The sequence below is a fragment of the Puma concolor genome, chromosome B3, assembly GCF_028749965.1.
Source record: "Puma concolor isolate L17-30 chromosome B3, mPumCon1.1.hap2, whole genome shotgun sequence".
Lineage (NCBI taxonomy): Eukaryota > Metazoa > Chordata > Mammalia > Carnivora > Felidae > Puma > Puma concolor.
Window position 1 is genome coordinate 37,193,393 of NC_141672.1, and position 24,576 is coordinate 37,217,968.

The 24,576-nt window shown below is 47.8% G+C and overlaps 1 protein-coding gene and 1 long non-coding RNA gene across 3 annotated transcripts in view; both read right to left on the minus strand.

Annotated features, from left to right (window-relative positions):
* Nucleotides 1-61: 61 nt before the first annotated feature.
* LOC147579903 (uncharacterized) lies at nucleotides 62-3,325 on the minus strand. Of its 2 annotated transcripts, none has more exons than XR_015252303.1 (4): nucleotides 2,423-3,325; nucleotides 2,170-2,298; nucleotides 1,221-1,590; nucleotides 62-586 (listed from the first exon to the last, which is right to left on the minus strand). It is a non-coding gene; the product is annotated as an uncharacterized LOC147579903 (long non-coding RNA). The 2 variants fall into 2 exon arrangements; XR_015252302.1 differs by having other exon boundaries at nucleotides 2,153-2,298; nucleotides 2,423-3,324.
* A 7,619-nt stretch (nucleotides 3,326-10,944) lies between these two features.
* FNTB (farnesyltransferase, CAAX box, subunit beta) overlaps nucleotides 10,945-24,576 on the minus strand; it is a 68,219-nt gene continuing 54,587 nt past the window's right edge. Inside the window, exons 10-12 of the mRNA XM_025919033.2 lie at nucleotides 18,799-18,910; nucleotides 17,811-17,925; nucleotides 10,945-12,409 (exon numbers count right to left, since the gene is read on the minus strand). Coding sequence (XP_025774818.1) covers nucleotides 12,278-12,409; nucleotides 17,811-17,925; nucleotides 18,799-18,910 — 359 coding nt within the window. The 3' untranslated portion in view covers nucleotides 10,945-12,277. The remainder of the gene's footprint in view (nucleotides 12,410-17,810; nucleotides 17,926-18,798; nucleotides 18,911-24,576) is intronic.

Consider the following 24,576-nt stretch of genomic DNA (forward strand, 5'->3'; position numbering starts at 1 on the left):
CAGTTTGGAGCATGACCAAACCAAGCCCCCAAAACCATGATTGCAATTAGGAAACCAAGGATACTGGGAGAACAACATCCCATTTATTAAAGGCCCTCCTTTCTAAGATAGGAAAGAGACAAGAATAAGAAAATGGGAACGAAGTCGAGTGATAAGGTCGAAGAGGGTAGTAAGCCCTCTAAGTTAGGATGCCTTCCTTTTTTTTATTGCCCTTTACCATATGTCTTTATATGTCCGGCCTTAATTATAAATCTCAGACACAGCTAGCTTGGTCAGGGTGGGCCTTAGAAGCAAGCTGCAGGTGAAGGAAAACGTGGTCCCGACATGGAGGGACTGTGCAGCTGGGCTCCTAGGAGGTGGGGAACAGGACGAAGACCAGTCGAGCCAGCACGACGATAGGTGATGTCCCTGAGAGCCTGGCTTTCAAAGAAGTTGAGTTTTAGGCTTCTCAAAATTTCAGTAAACCAGTTGGAAGAAAAGGGCCACAACGGATAGCTGGTTCCGGGGAAAATTTGATCCAACTGACTGACATGCCGAGCAGACTGGCAAGTGGTGGAGGAAAGCCGGTGCCGCTGGGAGCAGCTGCCTGGAAAGGAAAGCAAGGTAAGAGACCCAGGCTGCTCGCTACAGGGGATGAGCCAAAGCCCCAGCCAAGTTTCTTCTGGTCTGTCTAGGAAGCCAGTGTATGTACCCCCCCAGGACACCGATGTTTGACCACGGGTTGCTTTCACAGCGAGTCATGGTGCTCTGGCAGGCCCGCACAAAGCCAGAGAACCTGGTGACCTGCCTGGTCACTGCAGCAGGTGGCTTCACCGAGGGTCCTGTTGAAAGCCACCCCTTGTTCTTTTGCAATGGTAAGCTTGATATTTTCCTACCTTTACGATTGCCCTGAGTGCGAGGGTTTTTTTTTTAAATGGCCCAGTTTTTAAAATTCTTTTTTTTTTAATGTTTTCATTTATGTTTGAGAGAGAGAGAGAGAGAGAGAGAGAGAGAGAGAACGCGAATGGGGGAGGGGTAGACAGAGAGAGGGACAGAGGATCTGAAGCGGGCTCTGTGCTGACAGCAGAGAACCCGATGTGGGGCTCAAACTCACAAACCGTGAGATCGTGACCTGAGCCAAAGTCAGACGCTCAACCAACTGAGCCACCGAGGCACTCCCTCAAAGTTCTTGGTATGCTAATTCCATATGTAGAGTAGTTGTGAGTTTAGCAAAGAATTACCTCAGCTCGCAGAGTTATCATCTTAGCTGGGAGAGGTTTGAAGAACGAGACTAAGTAGATGATCGGAGTGGAGCTCTGACCCTGGCTGAAGAAAGCAGAATTCTGTTTCTAATAAGAGAGTACTTTATGCTTGGGTTCTGAAGGCAGACTGCCTGAGTTCAAAATCCTGGCTCTGTCTGTCGCTGGTAGTCTCCGGGGAGTCCCTTCTCCCAGCCTCAGTGTCCTCATCCATGAAGTGAGGAGAATAATAGTGCTAGCCTCACAAAGTGGCCGTGAGGGTTAAATGAAAGAATGCTTCTGATGTGCTTGACCTAGGGTCCACAGGAGCACTCAGGTGCTGGTGGTCATTATCTCCTGCGGTCAGCCTCCCCTGGAGTACGCGAGGGTGGGTATCTTGGTGCCCCCCCACCCCCAGATGTGCCCTGTCCTTACAAAGTTTGACTCCCAAAAGCAAAATAACACAGAGGACGAAAAGAAGCTGTTGAGGAAAGAGGCACAGCTGAGCTGAATTAGCCAAGTGGGTGTGAGGCCAGGCTCTTTTTAAGACTGCACTTGGGAGAAAAGCGGGGGGAAGGAAGAGGGGTTTGGGGAGCCATCCACCTGACAGGACTGCCTTGATGATGTTGCCCTTGTCCCACTGGGGCTCTACACTCTTGAGGGCCGGCTGAGGGCTGTCTAGCCACCCACTTTTGAAGCCCCGAGCAAAGGCGATGGCACGGGGCCACACCCGTTTTTATGCCACACGCTGGCGGCCGCCTCTCTGGTTGCCGGGCAGGTCTACAGGCCAGCCAGAGCAAGGCAGTGTCTCAGGACTGTTTGCCAGGCTCCGTTCTGGACAGCCTCCGGGAACACGAAACTAGAGCCTTTCTTTGTTCAAAACAGTTTCTCTAGCCTGAGGAGGAAACCTGGGTAGGGAGCGGGAGTTTGCCAACCTCTACGTCGGCCGTACCGAAAACCCATGGTGAGACCTGGGCCCCTTCTGAAGGGTCCTGAAGCGTGGATCACGAACAGGCAAAGACAGACGTCCTTCAGCGTTTGGGGTTTTACTAAGGCACGGACTAATTCGTACAGCGCCCGGCTGTCCTTGGGAAGGGGACAGACAACAACAACAAAAATATTTTCTAGTTAATTCCTGAGGTAGAAGTCAAATTGGCCAAATACCCTATTCCTGGACAAGTTTGGATAAGCAGGCTTAACCGTACCCAGGACCGGAGTGACGGCATCAGGCAGGCCCCCGCTTGAGTTTTGGAGGCTCTCCCAGCAAACCATCACCAGCTGCTAAGTGTCGTCACTGCTTTATCAGGGTCAGTCAGGGTGGGGCGGGAAGCCCGAGGAGCTTCAGGGCTAGCGCCTGACTGGCTAGGTTAGGCCACAGGCTCTGAACTTGCCCATCTGGATTGGCTCTGGGTGACACTGCCCTGGTTTCCTGAGGCACAACATGAAGACAGCAGTGGCACAAAGTGCCATTGTGAGGCGTAAAGGCCTAAGTGTGAAAGTCCTTGAACTGTGCCTGGCGCTTGGTGAGTACCCCGATGTACTTAGGTCTGGCTGCCATCATAGGTCCTGGGCCGCGCAACCATTTCTGTTTGCGTTTTGTTGAAATACGGAGTGAATAAATTCTATCTTTCAGCGCATTAAAATCCTTAAAGGAAAGTAAATTTAAATTTACTTACTTAAATTTAAGGAATTTAAATTCCTCAAAGGAAGTAAATACATGTTGAATACCAAGGGGTGAGTTCTGATGGAACTCTAGCAACACCACAGATGTATTCCCTGTGGAAAAAATCTGGACTTGGGAAATGAAATATATCCTTGCTGGCTGGATCAGAACCATTTACCATTACCATACCGGTTACTTCTCCCCGTTCTCCATTCTGGTTTTAATTTGGATTTCTGCAGTGCCTGCTGGCCCACATCATGCCACGCCCAGAGATACTGCAAAAGCCCATCTTGTGACTGCTGGATGTTTCCTGCCAGGGCCTGGTTACGATAGTGGTTGAGCCCTTGTTTTTCAGCCTTCCCTCCTGGGGCACCATGAGCAGAGCTGCCTGGAGGGGTGAGGCGGGCACAGCCTAGCCTGTTGGCTCCACGTGGTCTGACGACTAGACCCCAGGGCCCAGGGGCTCCAGCTCACGCTGGCTGACACGTGTATACCTTGTTCACACACACACACACACACACCCAGCAGGATGGGCGTGTCTAGAAAAGAGCCGAACAGGTGGCCCTGGACAGTTCACAACCAGCTGGGCAGGCTCCCTCCTGTGCCCTGTGCTGGATGCCAGCTGCACCAGCAGGCCTGTTCTGACTGCCAGGCCCCATTTAGGATTGTTTTCCTCTGATGTCCATGGCAGAAGTAGGGTCCTTTCATACCTATAGAGCCTTCTCTGGGCAAAATTGTCCAGCACAGTGTCTATTAATTTTTCCCAGTAAATTAAAGGCCATGGGCGGGGGAGGGGGAAAGAATCAAGGATCCAACGTTGAGAAATCCGTGCCAGAACCTTCCACCCCAGTGCCGAACATGGTTAAGAGTTTGAGCCTCCCGCCAAGAAAACCAGAAAGCTGACGGCTACCATAGCAGGCCAGTAGAGAAAGGTACATACTCCATAAGCTGGCTCCTGCAAGGGCCCAATGAGCCGTGCAAAGTCTGGTTCAAGAAATAACCAAATGGGGGCGCCTGGGTGGCGCAGTCGGTTAAGCGTCCGACTTCAGCCAGGTCACGATCTCGCGGTCCGTGAGTTCGAGCCCCGCGTCGGGCTCTGGGCTGATGGCTCAGAGCCTGGAGCCTGTTTCCGATTCTGTGTCTCCCTCTCTCCCTGCCCCTCCCCCATTCATGCTCTGTCTCTCTCTGTCCCAAAAATAAATAAACGTTGAAAAAAAAATTAAAAAAAAAAAAAAGAAATAACCAAATGCGCATGCAGAGCTGCCACCCACACCCTCACTCCTCACCAGCCGGAGGAGTCCAGCTGGCAATGTGGCTCCCACGCACATGCTTGAGAGCTTCATTGTTTCTTATCTCCCGGTGCCATCAACAGCTCGGAGGTGGCAGGGGCAGATCTGGGGCTAAAGGACAGTGGCCGATGGCTTTAGGCCAAAGGCCACGGCAAGGCCAGCCAGCTGAAAGAAGAAATGTCACGTCCACAGCAAATACCTACCACAAAGCCAGCGGGAGACTTCAGCTAGAGGAACTCTGGTTCAAACAGCTTGACTAGGTTTCCCTGCAGGAAATGAGTCCGGGGCCGTGAACACTTAGGCAGGCATTTCCAACTGGGGGCTCCCATGAGGCCAGGGACTGGTCTTAATGCTCGCCGCTGCACCCCTATCACAGTGCCTGGTCTGTCACTGGATATACTACAAATACACAAATGAGTGCATGCCAAGGGACTCCAGCCTCCCAGTGTACGTTCATTTCTGCACACTTTTAGGTCACTTCTGGGGTTGCCTCTACCTGAGTTCAACCCACAGGTGTTTGAGCAGCCCATATCCTCAGCCCAGCACTGTGCCAGGCACTGGGGAGACTCAGGCAGCTAATGAAGCCCAGGCCCTGCCTGCAGAAAGCTCAGAGGAGGTAGAAACCAGACTCAAGCACATGGATACCAAAGGAGTTCTGAAGCTGGTCCCTCGATGAGAAAGTTGGCATGTGGCGGGACAAGGAACAGGGCCAGGCCATCGCTTCCCAAGCTCTGGTGTGCCCCCCTTCCTCCCTCCCCACAAGAGCCCAGCAGAGGCTTTGGGTGAAGGGAAGGTGGGCCAAAGCCTCCACTCTGCGGGGACAGGATCACCCTTCACATTCCACCACATTCACTGGCTAGCTTGGCATCCAGACCATGGCCACCACTGCTCCCAAGAGGGAGGGGAGGACTTGAGTGGATGAGCCAGCAAAGCATCAGCCTTCCCGGGAGCACAGCATAGCTCTCCTGGGTACCCATTCCATCATACCATTGTCATCCCCCTCTGGGGGTGCCACTTGCAGGACCCTCCCCACCTTCCTGCCAGGCACTTAGTCCGCACGCCTCGGGGGCAGAGCCCCCTACAGTCCCAGGGTCCCCCCTGGCCCTCCCCTTGAGAAGACTATGACATCTAGCCTGCTCTGACTCGGGAGCTGAAGTCCTAGGCTTCTGTCACCACCTTTGTCCTATCAGCTCAAGCCATACACAGGTACAGCAGATGGCACGAAGTCTCACATCCAAGATCACCAGCGTGCAGTACTTTTTATTCTGGACAGAATGTAATGTGACCAAAGATTGAAGAGCATAGTATACTGAACCCCAATGCACCCGTTATCCAGTGTCAACGATTATCAACAGGCCCATACTTCTTCAAAGAAAAGGGATGACAGAATGAGGATATGATGATGATGACGCTATTTTATAAGTAAGGAAGTGTGGAGATGTCAAAGGGACACAGGAACCAACTGAAAGAGTTAATGGCCAAAGCTGGAATAATTTGAGCAATAAAATAAACAACATAGTATGGAACATAACCCAAAGCGTTAAATAAGTATGCACAAGTCCATACCAATATAAACAAATGAGTAGAAAAATAAATGGAGAAAAGACAAACCTCCCACAGAACTCCAAATAACTTATGTAGATACCCTACCTTCAAGGATGTGGGGCATAGCTCTCTGCTCCTTAAATGTGTACTGTGCACATGGACTTCCTTCTAAAGGGCACAGTCTGGAAAGGGGAAGAAAGAGGAATCTTGCAGTGCGATAGCCTGACACATGCTTTCAGCCAGGTCTCAAGGTTAAAAGCCCCCGGGACAAGCCATGTGGACCACACGCACCCTTGATAGGATGTGATGAGAGGGCACCTGGCCTCTGTGGCCTTACCCCCAAAACGCACAGCCCTACCCCGATCATGAGAATGTTTTCATGCAATTTCCAAGTGAGAAGCCATCTACAAAATACCTGACCGGTATTCCTCAAACTGTCAAGGCCACCCACAACAAGGAAAGCCTGAGAAACTGTCACAGCCAAGAGCAGCCTAAGGAGAGTTGACTGAATGTAATGAGGTGTCCTGGATGGAATCTGGGGACAGAAAAGGGGCATTTAGGTAAAAACTAAGTTATTCAAATAAACTATGGACTTCAGTTAATGGTAACGTATCAACATTGGTTCATTAGTTTCGATGAATGTTCCATATTCACGTAAGATGGCAACAGTGGGGGAAGCTGGCTTAAGGGACATAGGGATCTGCTATCCTTGCGATTTTTCTGTCCATCTACAACTATCCTAAAATAAAAAGGTCGTCTTTTTTAAATGCATCGTTATGATTATTTTGCAGGAGCAGTGTTTATGCAGGAGGAGCAGAGGGCAGGGAAAGTTTTCCATTAAGCCGGGCGAGCGATGAGCACTGTGTCCCCGCCTGCCTGGCTGTTCTTGGACGTACGCAAGCAGTGGGAGGGGAGCATCGGCCACCTGGCCTCGTTCTCTGAACCTCCTGCACCAGATGGTGAAAAGCAGAGTTGCCGGGAAGTGAAAGAGGATGTCCAGTCCAGGAACCGGTTAGGCAGGCCGGGCCAGGCTGCAGGGGGCGGGCTGTCTTCAGAGCTACCAGAAAGACTGACTCACCATAGCCTTGCTCTGCACTGGGGTGGCACCCATTTGGTGTGGGGATCGTTGCTCTATGCTGAAGATTTGGCAGAGCAGGAGACGAAGACCGAAGAGCGAGGCCAGCCTTCCCCGGCCACTTGCTGTCAGCATGCTCGTCCTGGTAAAAGATGGGGGCCGGCCTTCGGGGTCTCTGTCATCCAGCCCCGGAGGTAACCCACACACGTTTCGGTACTGCCTCCATCCCCGAGACCACGCACTCCACCTTCCTTTAGACACCTGGGGGGATGGAAGCTCCTGGGCAGCAGGTCTGGGTTCAGGTTCAGACTCCACTCCTTGATCGCCAGAAACCTTGGGTGATTCACTTAAGCTCTCTGACCTGTTTCGACAGTTGTAAAATGCAGATACTACGGCTGCCTCACCCACCTCGTGAGGTTGAGTCAAGGATCAAATGAGGAGAGGCAGTAGACCAGGAGGAACTCTCTTAGGGGTTATTCTTCGGGTGGATGTGGCAAGGGTGATCCGTGCCCTTCAGGCAGCAGGTAAGAACTTTCACGGATAGAGTTTTGTATGTGTTAGGATGCTTTTGGTTGCGAGTCAGAGTAAATCCACCTCAGGTTGGTTCACGTAGCTGAAAAACCCAGAAGCAAGGCAAACTGCGGGAGAGGGGTGATCAGGGTTCTGGCCATGCTTCTTAGTGAGTCAGGGAGTCTGTGCGTACTGGCTTCTGAGACTGGCTTCCTTGTAGGTAGGAAAATGGTTGTAGGAGTCCCAGGCCACACATTCTACCATCCCTAACAGGAGAGAGGTGCTTTTCCTCTATCATCAAATGTCCTGGGCTTCTCTCCGGTTTTTGTAGGCCACATGCTCAATTCTGCATCAATCAATGAGGCCAGGGCAAGCCATTTGATTGGTGTAGGCTTCTGTTCTTGCCAAAGAGGGATGGATTAAAATGATTGCCTTAGGCCAATCAGGGCCTGGTCCTGGAGGTCGGAAGGGGATCACATTCACACGAGCCTATTGGCTGCCACAGTTGGGGAGGGGAGGAATGGATGCCAACCGTGTCCACCACAGGTTTCTATCCCAGTAATAATCCACTGTTGTAGACAGCAGTGGTGGTTTGTCTCTCTAGCATCCATTTCCCCGCTTTGACTACAACCCTAATTTGGACTCGGGGCTTCGTTCCTTCCGCATTCTTAGACTGTGTGCTTCTGATGGAGCCCCATTTCCCATTCATGCAAGAAGCATGTGATCAAGACTTAGGTCATTCAGTGCACTTCAATCTGGCCACTGGATTGCTTCTCAGAAAAGCACGTGGCTTGATCAAAGGCAGTGAGACGCAGTGACACTTGCTGGGAAGGACGACTGGGACAGTGCCAGCTGCTCGTGTCTGCTGAACTTCACCCTCAGAGGATGTACGGTCTGCAGCTGTTGCTGCTGCCATTTGACAGTCACATGGAGAGAGCCTGAGGTTGGAGCTGATACAGAAAGACCGAGGAAGCTGCTAAAGCCATACAGCCAAGCTAATTCCTGGACGTCTCAGTTTAAGAGTCAACACATTTCCTCTTTGTTTTAAGCAAGTTGTAACAATGTCTTAAATCATTCAGTTCTTCCTGTTTCGTGGCAGTGAATGCCCGAGCAGCACACGTGGGTGGCTGGAATATTTGGAACAAATTCTACCAAGCACATTTGCCTTTTGAGACTAGTAGTACATGGACATAGTATTACATTACATCTCAGCCATGAAAGATGTGGAAGAATGCTGAATGAATATGGATGGGATTTGGTCTAGATCACAGGTAGGCACACTACAGCCCTTGGGCCAAATCTAGCCCACCACCTGTTTTCATAAAGTTTTACTGGAACACGACCGCACTTTGTCTATGGCTGTTTTGTCCTACCATGGCCGATCAAAGTTGAGTAGTTGTTTGCAAAGCTTAAAATACTTACCATTTACAGAGAAAATTTGCTGCCCCCTGGTATAGATGGTAGACTAATAAAACATTAGCAAATATTCCCCCCACCCCCAAGTTATTCCTGGGCTCCCAAATGGAAGCAACATTGAGTAGCCCTCCATCATAGACTTCTATCTGTATCATTAACCTCAGGCCTGATTATTAGCATTAAGAAAGCAAACTTTCATTGAACTGGATTTATCCCAGACAGTGAATGACAGACATCGTACACAGTAGTCCTGGCCAAAGAGTGCCTCGGAAGCCTGCAGACATAAAGAACATTTCTTTCCCCACCCCAGACCATTACCCTTCTCTCAGAGTTGGGGTGCTGAAGCTACTGGCGAATTCCTGCAGGAAGCCCAGTGACCTACTTCCATAAGGAGGCTGGATGAATGAAAACCTGGTTGGAAGATGAGACCAGTTCTTCAGTTTCATAATGGAATGTCAGCATCGTTATCTGTACATCTACCATCTGAAGCCAATGGATTCCACTGCTGCCAACAATATGGAGCACTCAGAGCTCCACTCTTAATTCTATCAAGCTCCTGACACAAGTACAATAGATGGTTAACATTGATGCAATCGCCAAGGTCACATAAGCAACCACGTTGCCAGGAGTCTCTAACCTCCATCTCTCTGCTACGTTAAGTCACCAGGAAGCAACATATCAAGATCTAAGGCTAGTCCTCAACGGAAGGCCATTGTGGAGCTGTTATTTAATATTATGGCATATGCTTTTGTGGGCAGTCTTCATGAGAAGTGGCTTCATCAAGTAGAGTACAGCATTGCCGCCAACACAGTGGCCAGAATCTGACTGATGGCTTCTAACTCAGAAATGATGCCGCGAAGAGAAGGCAGTTTAGGAATATCATTGACTGGTATTGTTATCTCAGGGGCGTCTGCTTATCCAGGAGGCTCCCCTTCTGCTCACACGAGGATCTAGCAGGCCTCCCAACTTACACAGGACTCAACGTGGGTCTGAAATGGGTCCAAGGGGCCAGTTGGGGTCCATCTGGACATCTGTGGTAGTTCTGTATTTCTTTATTGGTGAGGGAGATATTTGGGGTAACCCATCTTGAATGCTACGTAAGTGCCTTCTACTTAAGGATACACATGATAAATCTGTTTATCTGAGAATTTATCTCCAGCACCCACTTCGAATGCTGTAAAAGTCAAGAAATCCTCCAGACCCAACTGGGAGCAGAAAGGGAGTCTCATGGTTATGCCAGTGTAAACCCCCTGACACAAGAATGCCAGGGCGCCTGGGTGGCTCAGTTTGGCATCCGACTCTTGATTTTGGCTCAGGTCATGATCTCACGGTTCATGAAAAGAACCCCATGTCGCGCTCTGTGCTGCCACGCAGAGTCTGCTTGGGTCTCTCTCTCCCTCTCTCTCTAATAAAAATTTTTTAAATACCAGTAAATGACCCTCTCTCCTCTACCTAGGCAAACTTCACCTAATCCTGGGGCCAGCTCAAACCCTCTCCCCTTGGTATAAAGCCAACTCATACCGAAGCAATCCCTTCTGTCTCTAACCACATCAATTACTACAATTAATCCCCTAATACCTTGAGGCTGCTGGTGTTAGAGGGTTTGGCCTTTTGTTACAGTCATGGGAAGGATGCATTTCAATGTGCTGCTTTGTGGCCCAAACTGTTTTGTTATCTGGGCAAAAAGAGCATGGGGCAGGAATTATATTCCAAGATGAGGATACCCTCTTCTCGTCCATGGAGGGTCAGGACAAGGAGTATCTGCCTTGTTGGCCTCCCTTGAGAGAGGGTCTCTCACCAGATGAGAAGGAAAGCCAGGTGACCACAGGATTCTGGCCCGTTCTGTGACAGTCCCCCTGTCTCTGGTCAGGACAGCCACCTCCACCTGTTGCTGAATTCTTGCCTTCGGACTCAGGAGCACAGTCTCTGCTCAGAATCAGACAGACACACAGACACCATGAGACGCGGCGTACAGAGGGCTGGGACAAAAGTAAACAGAACTGGTTTGGGGAGCTTGGGAGACAGAGCTTCTCCCACTGCTTGTTGGGCCCATGGTGGCATCCACTGGAGCAGCTGTCTAAGGGTGGAACCCAAGTCAGATCCCTGCAAGGTCTGAAATGTCACACACACACGGGAGACCGGCAATCCGCGAGCAATCTTCAGTAACTCCCAACAGTGGACACTCTGAGGGAATGTTCTTGGGACCAGTCACAAATGAGAGACATCAGAGAAAATGTTATTCTTTTATTATTTCAAGGAGGTAATACATAGCCCAATCCGCCAAAGCAATAGGGAATGAGAGGCAGCAGACGGCCAGAGTTTTGAGAAGAGCCTCGTGCCGCACCTCCAGGCTCCTGTCTGCTTGCAGTCCGGGGCTGCGTACATGAAGGCCAGGTCAGCCACACGGAGTGTGCCGTGACTGTAGCAGCGGACAGATGGCCCAACTCAACGCCCCGCTGACCGAGAAAGGGTTCCCCGTGAGCAGCAGAGGCCCTGCCAGGCTGAGCACGCCGGGCGGCACTCAGCCCTGCCACAGCCGGCTGAGCAGCCAGCCTATCTAGCACTTGATTTTATCTCTGTGAGACTAGAGTGGGCAGGATGTGAATAAATCCTGAGTCAAATTAAGGTGAAAGACTTAGTAGTGTTAATACTCCAGATGAGAGAAGACAACACCGTCTCTGAGGGTGATGGGCTGGGAGTCTGATGGAAGAAAGATGGAAACACGCACAATGGCCACAGGCTGCAGGTGCGGCCCTGAGGACACGAGAAGGGTATTTCACATACATGATGGGGGGCGGGCACTGGGGCTGCTTCCTCGGACACAGAAGTGAACTAGAGGTTCATTTTCCACTCATAATTGGTTTCCTGGGTCTAAGTCACCACCCCTGTGGCTGAAGCGAGTCCCGCCCTGGGGAGAAGTGTGGCTCAGTTCTCCAGTGCGGAGGGGGAGGGACTCACAACTCAAGGAGATCTTTCTCCCCCACCCCCAGCTCCTTTCCCTTGCAAATGACTGAGGTGGAAGGTGAGAGGTAGGGCATCTCCTAGTGAAGTCCCACCATGATTTTTTTCTAGAGAATTCACTGTGATGGGACCAAAGCTCCCCCTCCCCCTCGGCACGGAATAGACTTATTTCCACTCAGGGGAGGGCACCTTCCTGGTGACCTAATGGTGGCGTGCAGGGGGGAATCGCAGCAGTGACTCATAGACACCGTTCATTTCAGTACGACTGTCCGGGCCGGAGAGCTGGCGGCGAGGGACTGGTCCTGCCCAGCATGCACCGTTCCCCAACAATCCTGGCCAGGCCAGAGCCGGGTTTAGATGCCGCACGGGCTGACAGATTTTTGGTTTGACGGAAGTGGAAAGAATTTTTTAAAAACCACGCCACTATTTTCTCCAAACCCAGGACCATCAGTTTTGTTTTGTTTGACAAGAAAAGGACAAAGGACCACAGCTCCCTAGTGGCCAAGGCTTCTGCAGCACGGAATGCAGTATGTATCGAAATGTATAAACCTGGGTCTGACCGGGGAGGTGGGTGAACATAGAGCCAGGGGCCCTGGGTCTTCTAGTCGGTGGCAGTCTCTGCTGGTGCCTCGTTGTCATGTTCCTCAAAGCCTGGGACTGGCTTCTGCAGGAAGTGCATGGTGGCCTGGATCACCTTATCTGGTCCAATATTGTACACAGGGTGAGTGGGCTGCTGCAAAGAGAACAGATGCCGATCAATCACCCCAGTGGTCCTTGCGACCGTGCACAGACTTGAAACCTTTACGTGCATTTGTAAGAATTTATCAGAAGAAGGAATCATCAGACATACACAGGGAGGTTTATCACCCCAGGCCCTGATGTTCAACAACAAGGTATTAGTAAAAGCATTTAATGCTACATAGGATACAAAGGAATATTACACAGCCGTTTAAAAACATGCTTTCAAATATTTAACGGTAAGGGCAAATGCTTATAACGTATCATGTGAGGAAAACAGTATATACAATGTTATCCCAAACTTACTTTTTGAAAATGTGTTTGTAGATGTGATTTATAGGCAGAAATTGGACATATGCCAAAATCGGTCCCATGATATTTTCTTATACTTTTGTATATATTCTAATTATTAAAACATACATGTATTTATTTACATTTGTAATCAAGGAAAAGGACCACAATGCTATGATGCAGTAAAAGCGTCAGGCCATATTGAAACTCTTTTATAGTAGTCTACTACGTCATAGAAATCCAAAAGAAACTTTAGGTCTGAGACAGGGCACAACTGGAGGCCAATATTCAGGACTCATCCACTCTGGGAGAATGAAGGAGGGGACAGAAATGCAGGAGAGGTTTTAAAACTACTTTTAAAATACTATGGGGGCGCCTGGGTGGCTCAGTTGGTTAAGCGTCCGACTTCGGCTCAGGTCGTGATCTCATGGTTCATGAGTTCGAGCCCCACGTCGGGCTCTGTGCTGACAGCTCAGAGCCTGGATCAGGTTTCAGATACTGTGTCTCCCTCTCTCTCTGCCCTTCCCTCATTCACGCTCTGTCTCTCTGTGTCTCTCAAAACTGAATAAACGTTAAAAAAAAAAAAAGAATACTAGGAGCCACTCTATGCCAAAACCTATAAAAGTACAGATAAACTGAATAATTCTACAGAACAATATAAATTTTCAAAAGAAATTCTTTAAAATTTGTATGAATACATTTTTTTTAAAGTTTTTATTTATTTAGTTTGGTGGGGGGAGGAGCAGAGAGAGAGGGAGAGAGAAAGAATCCCAAGTAGGCTCTGTGCTGTCAGCACAGAGTCCGATGCAGGGCTCAAACTCACAGAACCATGAGATTACGACCTGGGGCAAAATCGAGTCAGACACTTAACCAACTGAGCCGCCCCAACTTGTATGAATAAATTAAATCAGTAATAACAGTTGCTTATTCTGCTCCACCATTCCTCCCCCAAAATATCAGGCAGGCCTGGATGGTTTCTCAAGCAAGTGCTACCAAACCTACAAGAAACATAATCTCTAACTTGTATAAACTTTTTCAAAGTCTAAACAAAAGGCAGGGGTGGGGGTGGAGAAGAAGTACCCATCTAATTTTATGAGGCTGTGATATTATCCTGAAATATAAACTGGAAAGAGCAATACAATAAAACGAAAATTCAGATCAGCTTTTCTTATGAATACCATGCAAAAAAAAAAAAAAATCCTAAATAAAAATACTAGTCAGGGACACCTGGGTGGCCCAGGTAAAAATACTAGTAAAATACTAGTCAGTCAGTTAAGCATCTGACTCTTGGTTTCAGCTCAGGTCATGATCTCGTGGTTTCGTGGGTTTGAGCCTCGTGTTGGGCTCTGTGTTGGTGGCGCAGAGCCTGCTTGGGATTCTCCCTCCCTCACTCTCTGTCTCTCCCCCACTTGCACTGTCTCTCAAATTAAAAAAATAAAATACTAGTCAAAAATGCTAGCAAACTGGGGCACCTGGGGGTCTCGGTTGTATGTGCAACTCATGGTTTTGGCTCAGGTCACGATCTCACAATTTGTGAGTTTGAGCCCTACATCGGGCTCTGTGCTAGCAGTGCAGAGCCTGTTTGGGATCCTCTCTCTCCCTTTCTCTCTGCCCCCCTCCCCCAAATAAATAAACTTAAAAAAAATACTAGCAAACTGAATCCAGCAATGTATTAAACACACACAATCACGCTGTCCTCTGACCATAAGAAGGGCTGATCCTAGGAATGTAATGTTACCATCAGAACATTTATTAACAAAATATAGCACAGTCAAGGAGAAAAACCAGATGTAGAAAAAGCCCTCAGTAAAATTTAATATTAGATTATGATTGGAACAAACAAACAAGAAACAACCTGGCAGACCAGGAAGAGAGGGTTAAGTAACATCCTTAACTTGATAGGAGGTATTTATCAGAACCCTGCAGTAAGGATCCTACGTAATGCTGAAATTATAGACACCTTCCCATTACAACCAGAAGCAAGACAGGAGCGCCCCACCCCCCCATGACCATCTCTAGTCAACACTCTGTGGGGGTCTTAGCCAACATCCCAAGGCAGAAAAAGAAATAAAATTCTTAAGAATCAGAAAGAAAAAGGCAAAACTGTCCTTATTTGAAAATAACATCACATGCTAAATAAAAAAAATCCAAGAGATTCTACAAACTATTACAACTATTAAGTTCAGCAAGGTGGCTGCATACAATTAAAATATAAATATCATTTCTGTACATTAGTAACAACCAGTCACAAATATAAAAAAATATTCCAGTCACAATAGACACAAAAAGTATAAATTTCCTAGACATAAGTCTAACAAAAGATGTGTTAGTCTTTTATGGAGAAAATGATGTAAGACCACTAAAGGACATGAAAAATAATCTGAAAAATCATGTTCACAAATGGAAAGCCTTAATATTGAAATGAAGTCTGTTCTCTCCCATTAATCTTAAATCTAATGCGATTCCCATAAAAATTCCATTATAGTTTGGTTTTTTTTTTGTGGAACTCGATAAGCTGATCCTAAAATTCATAGAAAAAAGCAAAAAGAAAGAACAGCAAGGCAATTTTGAAGAAAAAGAACAAGGGGATGGGACCTGCCTACCTGCATTTACAATTTGCTTAAGAGAGTACAGACAGGCAAACAGACCAGAGGAACAGAACAGAGTCACCTCATATACAGAAACTCGAGTACGTGACAGACATGTGACACACATCAGTAGGAAAGTTGTAAACTTCCGTAAGTGGTATTGGTCAATTGGTCATCTACATGGAAAAAATATAAAATTATATCCAACCCTCACCACAGACAAAAATCAATTCCAAGAGAATTAAAAATCCAGATGGGAAGAGCAAAACTTTAAATGGTTTGGAAGAAAATATACGTATGACCTCAGTGTAGGGGAAGATTTTTTTTTTCTAATGTTTTATTTTTGAGGGGACAGAGCATGAGCGGGGGAGGGGCAGAGAGAGAGGGAGACAGAATCGGAAGCAGGCTCCAGGCTCCGAGCTGTCAGCACAGAGCCCAACACAGGGCTCGAACTCACAAACCATGATGTCATGACCTGAAGTTGGATGCTTAACCGACTGAGCAACCCAGGTGCCCTGGGAAAGATTTCTTTAAAAAAAATTTTTTTTAATGTTTATTCCTTTTTGAGAGACAGAGAGACAAAGTGTGAGTGGGGCAGGGGCAGAGAGAGAGGAAAACACAGAATCCAAAGCAGGCTCCAGGCTCTGAGCTGTCAGCATAGAGCCCAACGTGGGGCTCAAACCCATGAACTATAAGGTCATAACCTGAGCTGAAGTCAGATGCTTAACCAACTGAGCCATCCAGGCACCCCCGGGAAAGATTTCTTAAGTACCCCTCCACCCTCAAAAACCAAAAAGGCAGTAAAACTGTTCACTATAAAATTAAAAATCTTCTATTCAACAACCAAAAAACCCACTAAAAGTGAAAAGACAAGTCACGAACTGGAAGAGATTTACTACACACATCACTGACATAGGATTAGTATTGAGAACACACAGAGAACGCCTTCAAATGTGTAAGAAAAGGGCAAACAATTAAAATTACAAATCAGCAAGCAAGCAAGCAGCTGGCAGGCAATTCACAGAAGACATAACACAAATGGTCAACGAACATTTGAGAAGATGCTCAACCTTACTACGAGTGAGGGAAATGTAAAAATAAAACTGAGATACCATTTCCCATCTATCAAATGGCAGAGAGGAAAAGTTGGACCACAGAGCAACTCATCTGAATACTGTGTGAGTGTAAAACGACACAAGCCACATGGGCAGTGGTGTGTGTGTGGGGGGGTGTTGTCTATGAAGATGAAGGTGTGTGTGCTCTTCAACCCAGCAAGTCTCTCCTAGAGAAACTAACACAAGAATGTGCACTGTGACTCCGTTTGCAATAGCACAAACCGAAACCATCTCAATGTTCGCCAACAGGAGAAGAAAAATCAGTTGGGGTACATTTATACAAGGGAATACCATATAGTTGTTAAAATGTTCAAGTAGAGCCACATACGTGAACGCGGGTAAACCTCAAAAGTGTAACGGTCAGCAAGAACAGTAATGCACAATAAGTGATCCAATAGCTACTGTCCTAAAAGGCATGAAAACATTCGCTGTCTATATTGTTTATGGATACATACATATGTAGTGATAGCACAAAAACTTATCTGCAGGCATGCCAAATGTCAAACTTAGGACAAGGTGATGCTGAGGATGGAAGGAGACTGACAAATGGAAAAGGGGTGCATGGGAGGCGAATATGGAAAAATGTTAAGACTTGAAAAAGCAGAGTGGTTGCAACTCCGATTTTGTCTGGTTATCAGTGAGGCTGAGCATCTTTTTATCCATACTGGCCATCTGTGTTCCTTCTGTTGGAACTATTCTGTGACAGTCTGCACGGGCCCCGTGATTTGATGGCCGTGGACGGTCTTAGTTGGATTCATGTCACAGGCTCACGTCTAGGCTCAGGGGTGTTTCCCACGGCTAGGCTGGTCTAGGGCTGGATGTGGGGCTGAACATCCTGCCCGCAAGGGGCTGACAGCTCTGGGAGGCAGCAGACAAAACCAAGTTAAACACATGCTACAAACTGCAACTGAGTGCCACGAGGGGCACAAACAAGGCGCAGTGGTGGAGCACTGTAGGGAGGCCTCCTTCACAGAGGTGGTCTGGGAATCTTCTCTGGAGAGACGGCACGTCACTGTAGGCTCCAGAAGACAGCCAGCCATGCAGTGAGGACTGTGTGGCTGCAGATTCCAGAAACCTACTGCCTCTTAGTACATTTCCTCAATGGAACTATGAATAGAGGTCTGGGTCTGACGCAGGGATAAAGGCACAGAACCTCTGTCTCAGACTGGATGCCCCCACCTGGAACCCTGAGTTTGCCTTAAGATAGTTCCCTCCTGGGTCCCAGGCTCCCTCCAGGGCGGCTGCCAATGGAGGGAGGGTGGGGGCTGCGTGCTCACAGACCTGCCCACAGGAGGCACATGGATAGTTGTGCAGGACACGGGTGGCTGCTCCCCTCTCTTGGTATGCCCCCATCCTGGGGACCCTGTGGAGAAGCGCCATCAAGCCCCCCACCCGGCCTTACCAGAGCATTTTCGGGCACACCCAGGACCACATCGTGCAACATGGCTCCACTGCCGAAGTGCTGGGCTATGGACAGGCCGCTCAGGCAGTAGCAGGTGTGGTAGAAGTCCCGAGACCTACAAAGACAAGGTGGCTCTGAGCAGGGACTCCTCCACTCCCACAAATCCCCCCAGGCACAGCCTCCAACAGGAGACTCAGGCCTGGAGCACACCCCCACATCCCAGGCCCAGGTCAAGCCGTGGCATTTCTGAGCCCCATTCTTCAGCCCTGCACCCTTGTAGTCTTGTAGACTTGTAGTCGGTCCCCCCAGGGTCTCTTCCAGCTGTCTTCCAGAAAGGACTCTCCAGGGTAGTGCTGGTGCTAAATTAATGTATTTCTCAAAAAAAAAAAAAAAAAAAAATCCTACCAAAATGCCTAGAAATGAGCCAAATTCTCCCTGACAAACTGCTAGGGACCAGCCTTCAGCTGGGCCTTCCCCTGGATGCTGACAGTCACAGGGTGTGTGCTGGCCCAGTAGCAAAGGGAACAGGACTTATCTGATTTCCCTTTTCTTTTTACTGTGGCGCCTCAAGGTATTTAATCTATGCTGCAATAGTTGTGATTATAATTTCTGTTTATGACACTCAAGGGTTTTAAAGTCCTATATCCTGTTCTATTTAAATCAGTTTCGTTTAAAAAAAAAAAAAAAAGGCAAGAAAAGCCACCAACCTGGCAATCTATGTACCTACCCAGAGAGGGGGCTACATGGAAGCTGGGGGAAAAGATGGGCACTGGGGGGTGCCAGGATGGCACTGGAAGGGGTGCTCCCACTGGGAGGCTTCTTCCCACAACACACTAGCACCAAGCAGCTGGATGGAAAGGGAGCCCCCTCCCCCCTGCCCCCAGGCTTTTAAAGGTCAGCGGCTGTCACCCTCTGGTTCTGGGGAGGCTTGAGTGGCACACCATCTCTCCCCTCCCTGCCCCTCCCTCTCCCAAGAGAAGGCACTCACTTGCCAGGCTTATCCAGAAGCCCCCCGGCGGGGCACTGACAGCACATAAGAATGTACTCCTGCAGGGCCTGCTGATGAAACATCCAGTGGCTCATGCTGAGGGCAGGGTCGCCTGCAGAAAGGCATAGTGTCAGGGCAGGCCAACGCCCGGTGGGCATCCAGCACGGTATGAATGACGTCTTTGTATTTTATTACCCACTGGGGACAGTTAAGGTTTCCCTCTATTATTCCTGGACTAATTTTGAAAATTACATTCTTGGGACACTTGATATCTTCACCCACGTCCCATGATATGTCCCTTCTCCCGACCTTTGACTTGAGTCAAAGAGCAGCAGTGCAGAACGATACCTTGGGGTATACGCCCTTACTGTGAATGCCTGTCCTAAACCACATCACGGACAGGCGTGGGCCAGCTGGCTATCTCTGCCTTCCAGATCCACCCTCTCACTGCTCCTGACTCAGTCCACAACTCCCTCCTCTGGGCCTCTTAAGACATTTCCGCTAGCACATCCCTGACTCTAACTGGCTAAGAGAACTCTCAACAGGGGTGATGTCTGTTCCTTCTACTTTTCTAAACCTCAACTTAATGTATCTCCAAAGGGCATCCTCCAACTCCTCTCTTGGCCTCAAAAACTGTTCCTAAGAAGGATTACTAGGAACCGCCAGGATTTCTGCATCATGTAATAGGGTAGGGCACCTGAGTGGATCAGTTAAGTGTCTGACTCTAGATTTCGGCTCAGATCATGATCTCACAGCTTGTGAGTTCAAGCCCTGAGTCGGGCTCTACACTAACAGCAGGGAGCCTGCTTGGGATTCTCTCCCTCTCCCTTTCTACCCCTCCCCTGCTTGTGCTTTCTCTCAAAATAAGTAAATAAACTTAAAAAAAATATGGCAGCAGGAGCAGAAACTGGCAGTTCTGGTAATAATGCTCATGTATGAACAAGCAACTGGCCTTCTTCATTCTGAAGCTGAATCAGTATGGTCGGAGAATTCCGTGGGCCGCATAGTTATCAAATGCAGATGACAGAGACTGCCAACAGATGGATGCTTCCAGAAGCATTTACGTGGGAATTTTTTTTTTTTTTTAAATATACACATGCATTAAGTCTTTGGTCAATTTTATACTTGGATACTTGGGCTACTACAAAGATAGCAAGTAATCTGTAAATAGCAATTAAAAGCTAATTTTTCCTTCTTCCAGTCTGTCTCTGTGCATTTTTCTATATAGTTATTATAATTTTATATTTTGCATTCTCCATTTAACACTATAGGCATACATTTTTCTATACTGTTACCATACTGTTGATTTTTCCTTTGTAATTTCTTCTTTAAAGAAGCAAATTTAATAGCTACTGGGATTTGAGGGGGGTAATGATGAAAATTCTACAATTGATTATGGTCATGGCTGCACAACTCTGATTACACTAAACACCACTGAGTTGTATATTTTAAGTGAGTGAATTGTATGGTATGTGAATTCTATCTCAAGAAAGCTGTTACTTTTTCTTTAAAAAGCAAATTTACTAAACTTTAGGGTCACTGCATTAAACATCTGTACAAAATATCCTTTTATTCTATATCCTGTAGGAAATAAAAGACTATTATAAGGTAAGTGCCAACCTGTCACTAAAAGCAGAATCTGAAAAGAAATTGCTATGTTTATTATCAGACAGATTACAGAGTGGGTCGGTTGCCTGCTACCTTATGGAAATCTACAAGCTCCGAGTCCACAAACTCCACCAGGAGCTTCCAGGGGTCCTGAATCTGCACAGCAGCTCACACAACCAGAGACGAAGGCAGGCGTGATGACGGGTGCTGCTTGTGCACCACAATCGGCCTTTTAGTCCTTTATACCTCTCCCTTCAATTACAAATCCCCATTATTATGTCATTTTGCTTTTCAAAGATTCCTTTTATCTAAGAAATAAAAAGTTTTCCCAAACAGTAACTGACAGGTTCAGCCACATGCAGCTCAATTTCACAGGTGGACAAATCCAGGCGTGGAGTATGTCCCAAGGAACACACAAGCAACGAGTAACCATCAATCTAAACCCAAACTCACGGGCCTGCTGCTTTCTTACTGCTCCACAGAAACCAAATAACTCACTAATTTAGTCAGCATTGAATATTTTTAAGATCTTAGTAATTAATGGGGCGCCTGGGTGGCGCAGTCGGTTAAGCGTCCGACTTCAGCCAGGTCACGATCTCGCGGTCCGTGGGTTTGAGCCCTGCGTCGGGCTCTGGGCTGATGGCTCAGAGCCTGGAGCCTGTTTCCGATTCTGTGTCTCCCTCTCTCTCTGCCCCTCCCCCGTTCATGCTCTGTCTCTCTCTGTCCCAAAAATAAATAAACGCTGAAAAAAAAAAATTAAAAAAAAAAAAAAAAGATCTTAGTAATTCGTTCTTCGGGGCGCCTGGGTGGCTCAGTCGGTTGAGCGGCCGACTTCAGCTCAGATCATGATCTTGCTGTCCGTGAGTTCGAGCCCCGCGTCGGGCTCTGTGCTGACCGCTCAGAGCCTGGAGCCTGTTTCAGATTCTGTGTCTCCCTCTCTCTCTGACCCTCCCCCATTCATGCTCTGTCTCTCTCTGTCTCAAAAATAAACAAACATTAAAAAAAAATTAAAAAAAAATAATTCGTTCTTCTACTCAACTGCTGTCTTCTATACACATAAGGCAGCCACCTGCATGGAACCACTAACGGCCACTTGCTCAGTGAGGTCGTGTGTCGGTCCTTTGTTATCTCTTTAGCCAGCAACGTGATCATCACCTTTACAAAATCTATTTGGTCATTTACTAAGATAAAAGCAGTAATGCACATGGTTAACAACAGCAACAAAAAAGGCAGAGTGTAGTACAGAAGGAAAAACAATTCAACACGTATGTCTCCCTCGCCTTCATCTCCCACCCTCCTCCCAAAGGTGCCCATTTCTAAAGGGGTTTTGCTCGCTTCCAGGAAAAGCTGTGGAGAGGTCGGTCCGTGTGCACAGAGACCACTCTAGGCCTGGCCCTTTACACTTTATGTTGTGTCCTGGAGAGTTTTCCAATATTAGCTCATTGCATCTAACCACGGGATGGGGAGATCATAATTTATTCAACTATTAAACTTTTGATGAGCATTTGGTTGTTTGCCATTAAAACTCCACTTCAACACACATCCTTTGCTAATATCTCTGCAGGTAAATTCCCGAAAGTGTACTTGCTGGGTTTAAGTAATTTAGACAAATCTCCAAACTACCCTCCAAAAAAACTGATACAGCTATTTACACCCACACTGACAGTACAAAAGTGCCTGTTTTTCCACACTCTCCCCAACATCGGGTACCGCGTTTTCTCCTCTCTGCCAACGTGACAGTAAAAACGACCAGTGCCCCACTGATTCTATTCACATTTCTTTCACTGCCATCTTTTCGTTTCATGCATGCCGCCTGTGCTGGTTAGAAGCAAGGCTCTGACGGAGGCGTAGGTGGCGATCGGGCATTATAAGGCAAGTTGCTCACCCTTGCTGGTCTTTGTTTCCTCATCTGTAAGATGGGGATAACAACAGCACCTATCACAGCATTGCTCAGAGGATCAAATGAGAAAACACCCGTGGAGGACTCCGTTCAGTCCCTGGCTGAGGCTGAGCGCTTGGCAAGCCTCAGCGGCCGGGAGGAGCGGTGGTCGTAGAGGGGGTAACACAAGTAGTAGCTCTTTCCTGCCCGTCCGGAATCTGCCCGTTCAGATCCTCTGCCTGGTTTTCAGTGGGTCTGTTCATCTGTTTCTTAGTGATTTAGGAGCCTCTCAACTTAAAGAAATTTAGCCCTTTGTCATTTGTCACAAATAATTTGTCCTACCTTGCTACTTGTTTTGTTTATAGAATTTCTCTTCTTTTATAAAAGAATTTTATCTTTCTTTTTCTTTATGCAAATTAATTGTAGAAAATCAGAAAATACACATAAAAAAAGAAAGAAATATTGCGTGGCGCCTCACAGTCCCGGTGCCTTCTCGTAATTTTTTGGAGTCAACTCTTTGCCAAAAATGGAATTATATACAGACTGCTTTGAAACCTTTGATCACAGTGTATTACGAAAATCTTCGCACACATCGTCTCCTTGCGACTCCCAACGTCAGTATTCTGCCCACCACTCAAGACACTGCCCTTCCCTTCCCACTGTTGCTGAGAAGTGGGTGACCTTCAAGCCCAACACAGGCCTTCTCCTGGGCCCTGACAAAAGCTGCAAGGTCCACGATTCACAGGCAGTGCTTTCCACAGACAAAGCTCTGAATATCATTTCCTCCAGGACCTGTGCTACAATAAACAGAATGTCAGTTGGGGCCCCTCTGAAGATGCTAGCAGGGAGCACTCTTCTCACAGCTCTCCTGGATTTTCCTGGCATCTCATCCCTGCCAGGGACAGGTTTGTGAAAGGCTGACCATTTTACCAAGGGCTTGACCTCACTAGTTTCAAATAAAGAAATCACTAAAACCCTAAGTTATTTTTGCTTTGAAAACACTGAAGTTTCAGGGAATTCTTGACCTCCCAATCATAGTGGTCAAGCCAGAGACCGTGCAGGCTCCAGAGTCAGGGGGATGATCTATCCTAACGCCCTGAGACCCTAAGCCCAGGGGCCCAAGGCAAGGAATCTCAGGACAGACTGAGACCGGCAGAATGGGAAGCCAAGGGGGCGCCTGGGTGGCTCAGTTGGTTAAGGATCCGACTTTGGCTCAGGCTCAGGACATGATCTCACGGTTCATGGGTTCGAGCCCTCATCGGGCTCTCTGCTATTAGTGCAGAGCCTGCTTCGTATCCTCTGTCTCCCTCTCTCTCTGCCCCTCTCCCACTCATGCTCTCTCAAAAATAAACTAAACATTAAAAAAAAAAAAAAAAGAAAGAATGGGAGGCACCTGGGTGGCTCATTCCATTAAGTGTCTGGCTTTAGCTTGGGTCATGATCTCCCAGCTCATGAGTTCGAGCCCTGCACTGGGCTCTGTGCTGACAGCTCAGAGCCTGGAGCCTGCTTTGGGTTCTGTGTCTCCCTCTCTCTCTGTTCCTCCCGTGCTCACACTGTCTCTCTCTCTCTCAGAAATAAAGATTGCAATGTCTCTCTCTTTCTCCCAAAAATAAAGATTAAAAAAGTAAAAAATAAATTAAAAAAAGAAAGAATGGGAAGACAGGGCCGAGACTGCGTTTACTTCAATTCAGCATCCAAAGTGGCCACAACTCAAATGAAACAAAGAGACTACAGAAAGGCGCTCAGAAAGAACAGCCAAAGAAGGAAGAAAAGCATGGGTCAGGGGGCCAGACAATAGGAAAGAATCTCATCTTCCACATTTGAGCAATTAATTACCCAATTATTAAGTCCAAAGAAAACCTTCCCTCTGGGCCAAGGGGTTTCACTCCAAGAACACATCAGCACCCAGCGGACAGCCATGACTTCCCCTCCCCCCACCAGTTTCCTCAGAGACACGCTGCTCTCACATAAAATAAATAAGAAAGATGGTTCAGGAGTCAGCGGGCGACCTGAGATTTCAAATGATCAAATAAAGGAAGGCTCCCCGAAGTTGTGCTTGCTGTCTAACTGCTTTGGTTTTGCCTTCCGATCTGCGACTCCAGAGAAACGAACCCAGGTCTCTCCACTCCAGTGGTATGGGTGGAACAGACTTGCATTTAGGATTCTTCAATGAATTTAAAATACAACAGTGCTCACGGCAGCAACTACAAAGCCAGTCAGACCTGGTGTATCTTTTCTCCTGGGGTTCTGCCTCTCTGCCCCTTTGTGCCATCGCCTTCTCAGTCACTGTT